Source organism: Salmo salar, chromosome ssa22 (genome assembly GCF_905237065.1).
Source record: "Salmo salar chromosome ssa22, Ssal_v3.1, whole genome shotgun sequence".
Taxonomy (NCBI): domain Eukaryota; kingdom Metazoa; phylum Chordata; class Actinopteri; order Salmoniformes; family Salmonidae; genus Salmo; species Salmo salar.
The window spans coordinates 29,522,198-29,528,358 of NC_059463.1; the positions used below are offsets into that span (position 1 = coordinate 29,522,198).

Here is a 6,161-nt window from a genome sequence, read left to right on the forward strand (position 1 = left end):
TTGCTTGCACACGCTTTTTCAGTTCTGCCCACAAATGTTCTATGGGATTGAAGTCAGGGCTTTGTGATGGCCACTCCAATACCTTGACTTTGTTGTCCTTAAGCCATTTTGCCACAACTTTGGAAGTATGCTTGGGGTCCATTTGGAAGACCCATTTGCGACCAAGCTTTAACTTCCTGACTGATGTCTTGAGATGTTGCTTCAATATATCCACACAATTTTTTGCTATCTATTTTGTGAAGTGCACCAGTCCCTCCTGCAGCAAAGCACCCCCACAACATGATGCTGCCACCCCTGTGCTTCATGGTTGGGATGGTGTTCTTCGGCTTGCAAGCCTCCCCCTTTTTCCTCCAAACATAACGATGGTCATTACAGCCAAACAGTTCTATTTTTGTTTCATCAGACCAGAGGGCATTTCTTCAAAAAGTACGATCTTTGTCCCCATGTGCAGTTGCAAACCGTAGTCTGGCTTTTTTATGGCAGTTTTGGAGCAGTGGCTTCTTCCTTGCTGAGCGGCCTTTCAGGTTATGTCGATATAGGACTAATTTTACTGTGGATATAAATACTGTTGTACCTGTTTCCTCCGGCATCTTCACAAGGTCCTTTGCTGTTGTTCTGGGATTGATTTGCACTTTTCGCACCAAAGTGCGTTCATCTCTAGGAGACAGAACGCGTCTCTTTCCTGAGCGGTATTGTGGCTGCGTGGTCCCATGATGTTTATACTTGTGTACTATTGTTTGTACAGATGAACATGGTACCTTCAGGCGCTTTGGAATTTCTCTCAAGGATGAACCAGACTTGTTGAGATCTACAACTCTTTTTCTGAGGTCTTGTTGGAGAAATTTCTCGTGTCATGCACAAAGTACATGTCCTAACCGACTTGCCAAAACTATAGTTTGTTAACAAAAAATGTGTGGAGTGGTTGAAAAACAAGTTTTAATGACTCCAACCTAAGTGTATGTAAACGTCCGACTTCAACTGTATATGGCGTTGTGTTTTAGGTTATTGTCCTGCTGAAAGGTGAATTTGTCTCCCAGTGTCTGTTGGATAGCAGACTAATCCAGGTTTTGCTCTAGGTTTTTGCCTGTGCTTAGCTCGATTCCATTTATTTGTATCCCTAAAAAAACGTCCTAGTCCTTGCCGATGACAAGCATACCTATAACATGATGCAGCCACCAACATGCTTGAAAATATGAAGAGTGGTACTCAGTGATGTGTTGTGTTGGATTTGACCCAAGCATAACGCTTTGTATTCAGGACATAAAGTTCATTTCTTTGCCAATTCTTTTTGCAGTTTTACTTTAGTGCCTTACTGCAGACAGGGTGCATGTTTTGGAGTCATTTTATTTTTTCTGTACAGGCTTTCTTTGTTTCACACTGTCATTTAGGTTAGTATTGTGGAGTAAATACAATGTTGTTTATCCAGCCTCTGTTTTCTCCTATCACAGCCATTAAACTCTGTAACTGTTTTAAAGTCACCATTGGCCCATGGTGAAATCCCTAAACGGTTTCCTTCCTCTCCGGCAATTGAGTTAGGAGGCACACCTGTATCTTTGTAGTGACTGGGTGTATTGATACACCATCCAAAGTGTAATAACTTCACTATGCTCAAAGGGATATTCAATGTCTGCTCTTTTTTTTACCCATCTACCAATAGGTGTCCTTCTTTGTGAGGCATTGGAAAACCTCCCTGGTTGAATATGTTTCAAATTCACTGCTCAACTGAGGGACCTTACAATTATCTGTATGTGTGGTGTACAGAGATGAGGTAGTCTTTCAAATATGATGTTAAACACTTAATTGCACACAGTGTGAGTCAATGCAACTTATTATGTGACTTGTTAAGCAAATGTGTACTCCTGAACTTATTGAGGCTTGCCATAACAAAGGGGTTGAAAACTTAATGGCTCGAGACATTTCAGCTTAGAATTTGATATATATATATATTATTATATATATTATTCAAACATAATTCCACTCTGACATTATGTGGTATTGTGTGTAGGCCAGTGACACATCTAAATTGAATCCATTTTCATTTTAGGCTGTAACACAACCATAATAATATATGACATTTAGCAGACTTAGTCATGCATACATTTTACGAACCCACAACCCTGGCCGTGCAAGCACCATGCTCTACCAACTGAGCCTTACAGGACCACAAAATGTGGAAAAAGTCAAGGGGTGGTGTGAATACTTTCTGAAGGCACTGTATGTGTTTGTTTACCATTTTGTTTGTGTACGATCAGATACATCGTGGAGGGGAATTGAAAAGCACAAGATAATTGTATGGAGTCATGATGGAATTCTTTTTCATCCATCCATGACTGAGCTATTCAGGGTATAATGAACACCCAAGGTAAAGTATGTCAACAAAATACATCTGGATTCCTTTTTAGGTACTAGTTCACCCCTCATTGTGAAACAGTAAAAATCGGAATAATGTGAATAACCAACAGCACGTAATGTGGGGAGACACATTTGCACTATCACAGCTAGGTTTTTACATTGGTCTATAGGGGTATGTTATCAATTTGACTGACTTCTTCTTGAATATAAATAGCAGCTCAGACGTTTAGGTCCGGTTTCCAACACACAGATTAAGCCTAGTCCTAGACTAAAAAGCAAGTTCAATGAAGATTCTCCATTGAAAGTTGTTCTTAGTCCAGGACTAGTCTTGATCTCTGAAATCGGCCATTGGATTGTGATTAATTGCATTTTAAATGCATCCTATTAGATTCTCAAGGGGTTAGGCTGTTCTTAACCTTTTGTCTTTATGATGACTTTGTCACTTTAGTTGTGTGTAGTATAGTAAGTCACTCGTTCTGTGGCCATGGGGTGTACGACAGCGTTATAAGATGGTCCTGACAATTATTGACATCTCGGTTCATACAAATATTTTTTATAGATTGTTGGACCTGTCTGTCCTCATTTTACCTCGTGTATATTGCAGCTTGATCAAAGTATAAAGTTATGTTTTTACAAGTATTTCTAAAGATTGAATATAAACTATGCTCGGAAGCTTTCTGCAGATGGCTTTGAGTAAGCTAAAACATGTCTTTATTGGGTTTTTTTGTATGTAATGTTTTGAGGATAATATGATACACTAATGCTATATCTAAAAAAACGAATGGTACTGAAGGCAAAGCTGAAGAAGTTTTGTTAAATGTAATATTACATTTTTATTAGTTCTGTATATGGTTCAGGTTGGTTTTGTTGAAAAACAAAATGTTGTGCCATGTTTGAGACATTCCCTGTTATTTATGTATCCGTTTTCACATTCCACATCAGCTTGGTTTCATTCAGGGCTGTCATTCTCATTCACTATATCGATTACACTTGATTTTACATCCCTGTTGCTCATATTGGAAATAAGTGTTGGTCGTTAATGTAAACTAAAGGGGTTTCTCATGAAACAATCAAAAATGTAAATGGTTATTATTGGTTTGTGGATGTTTCCAATGTGAATATGTTTACAGAATGATCGTTATTAAAGTTATTGCTTTTGAAACTCAAAATGATAAACTGATTTTCTTATATTTCCTGTATTGTGTCATTTGTTTAATCCCAGGAAGCTATCTTCACTGAATGATCTCATTCATATTTAGTGAAGCTAGGGTCCACCTTTGAAAACTATTGCCTAGCAGCACAGAATGATAACATGAGTATATTGTATTGGCTCTCAAATGTCTAGAGGGAGATGTAAGGTGGAAACAGCCTTCTGTAGCTCCAGCTGTTCTCTCCATGATTCACAGTGTTAATTAAAAATCCTACTAGGTTTTATATGGGACTTCTGTCAGCCCCCCCTTTTTTCTGAAGAGGAACAGAATAATGACTTAATTACAGAACAGAGGAAGGAAGGGGAGGGAATGACACATACCTCTGTTGCCATGTAAGTTGTTTCTCTGCCAATGTTATTTGTTTGTCCATTGAATGATTGAGATATGGACATATGCATGGTAAAGTGTTGCTCTTTGACTGTAGGGTCTCTTCTATCCATTGATGAGTGTAAGGGTTAGATTGGTTCCTTAGGTTGTTATTGTTGAGGACAGAAAGAAGTCTTGATCTCATTTCAACTTTGGCCTAGTGACAGGAGAAAAGGAGGAGGGCCATGACAGAATGTTGTCATAGTGGAGGAGGAGTTGAGTTTTAGACTTTGATTTGGGATCTTTTATTCGTCCTTGAGGAGTTGCTTTAAAAGAAGGCAAGATCGTTCCAACTGTAGAGCAGATCACGTCATTCACTCCCTAATGATACACCACCCTGAGAACAAACAGACCCAGAGAACGTGAGAGAGAAGAAAGAAGGGAGGAGTCCACTGAGTCATCTACTGGGCCTGCGGACAGACTTATAGCTCACTGGAGAGTTAGTGTGTGTGTGTTGGCCTGCACTGCAGAGAGGGAGAAAGAGCGCAGCAGTCATTCTGACCACAACAGTCTTTATCCAGGAGAATCATCCACTACTTCACAGTCAGTCACCATGTCTCAGGTAAGACTACAGTGCTGGACTAGGGAGGGACATGTAGAGTTATGACATGATCTCACTGAAACTTGCCTAGAAAGTTCCTGCTTAATAAACCTACTGGAGAACTCTACATGGGAACTTTTCTTCAGCTGTCTTTCTTCTGCATTCCATTTCTTCCCTCTTCTCCAGCCCGAAGAGGGGGAGGAGGGACAGCTGAAGCGTCCTGAGGTGAGCGAGGAGGATCTGATCGGAGCGAAGGATAACCTGAGCTCCAAAGGAAAGCTGAAGGGCAAGACCATAGAAGTGATGGATGAGTGTGGTGAGCAGAGTGCTGTTTTTATTGGCATGACAATGGGGTTAGGGCAGCGTTTCCCAAACTTGGTGCAATTTTGTTTTTTGCCCAAACACAACTGATTAAAATTATCAAAGAATGAATATTTGCTGATTATTTTCATCAGTTGTGTAGTGCTAGGGCAAAAACCAAAATGTGCACCCTTTGGGATCCTGAGGACGGAGTTTGGGAAACCCTGGGTTAAGGGGTAAGTCTACGGGGTAGGAGTATATATTTAAAAACCTCTGAAATCTGTTTGTCGTTTTTGTTGCGGATTTAAAGCGGCAATCAACAGTTGAAACTATAACAAAATATACTCCCCACCCGTTTCCGTAAAAAGGTTGAGGGATGGGGCTGAAGAAATGTAACATCTCAATTCATATACAGAGCTATGGATGCAAGGACTGGCTATACATATCGAAATTAGAGTTTGAATATTGTTGAGGCTATATAGTGTTTGTTTGCATTTATTTGTTTACAAACATTTTAATAAAACTTATTATGGGTTATTATGGGATATGACAGTTGAATTAAGCTTGTGAGGCATTTGTAAGTTATATTCTTCAAGAATCAATGGGTAAATATGAATTAAGTCCAAGAATGGATGTAGCAACTGCTGATTGCCCCTTTAAGATTGGAAATAAGTGTACATGTAGAGAACCTGGGCTGCGTTTAGACAGGCATTTTTTTCCACTAACTGTTCTTTTAACCAATCACATCAGATATTTTCACATCAGATCTAATCGGTCAAAAGACCAATTAGTGAGAGAAAAAATATCAGAATTGGGCTGCCTTTCTAAGCAAAGCCAGAGTGTTATTGAACAAGAGAGGGAGTTAGTGTGTAGAGGGGGCGTTCCTTACCATGATGAAGTTTCCACTCCATATACAGCACAGTTGAGGATGGTCAAGACTGTCAAACACACTGCCCGTCTCCTTGCTGCATGAACTATGGATGTTTATACATATCTACTGTATTACATAGCTCTTCGACTGTAGCTACTTGACTTCAGAGTGATGGATGGATCTGTGTTGTGTTCACAGAGCGTGCGGGTAAAGTCGCCCCTTCTGTGTTCAGTGGAGTGCGTTCAGGGAGAGAGACCGCCTTCAACAAGCCCCAGGCTCGACAAATCAAGAAGTAGCAGAGGCAGCAAAGCCACTTCTTATACTCCAGCCTGGCCTATATTTAAAACCACACTTGTGACTGAATGGGCCTTATGGTCAAGTATTTCTTAACTTTTTAATAAAAAGCTTGAACCCTCATTCTGTCAGGAGTCTGATTGTTAAGAAAGGAGTTTAAGTGGGCATTAACTGGATGTCAGTTGAGTAGGCTGTATTGGTTGTGTGTGAATATATTTGAGTTGGG

General features: G+C 39.9%; 1 protein-coding gene across 1 annotated transcript; it reads left to right on the forward strand.

Moving 5' to 3' along the window:
• The first annotated feature begins 4,166 nt into the window (after positions 1-4,166).
• Positions 4,167-6,058, forward strand: mustn1a (musculoskeletal, embryonic nuclear protein 1a). Its single transcript, XM_014167009.2, has 3 exons — positions 4,167-4,491; positions 4,657-4,786; positions 5,840-6,058. Exons 1-3 carry the CDS (start codon positions 4,483-4,485, stop codon positions 5,935-5,937), a joined length of 237 nt encoding a protein of 78 aa, XP_014022484.1. The 5' UTR covers positions 4,167-4,482; the 3' UTR covers positions 5,938-6,058.
• Positions 6,059-6,161: the final 103 nt, after the last annotated feature.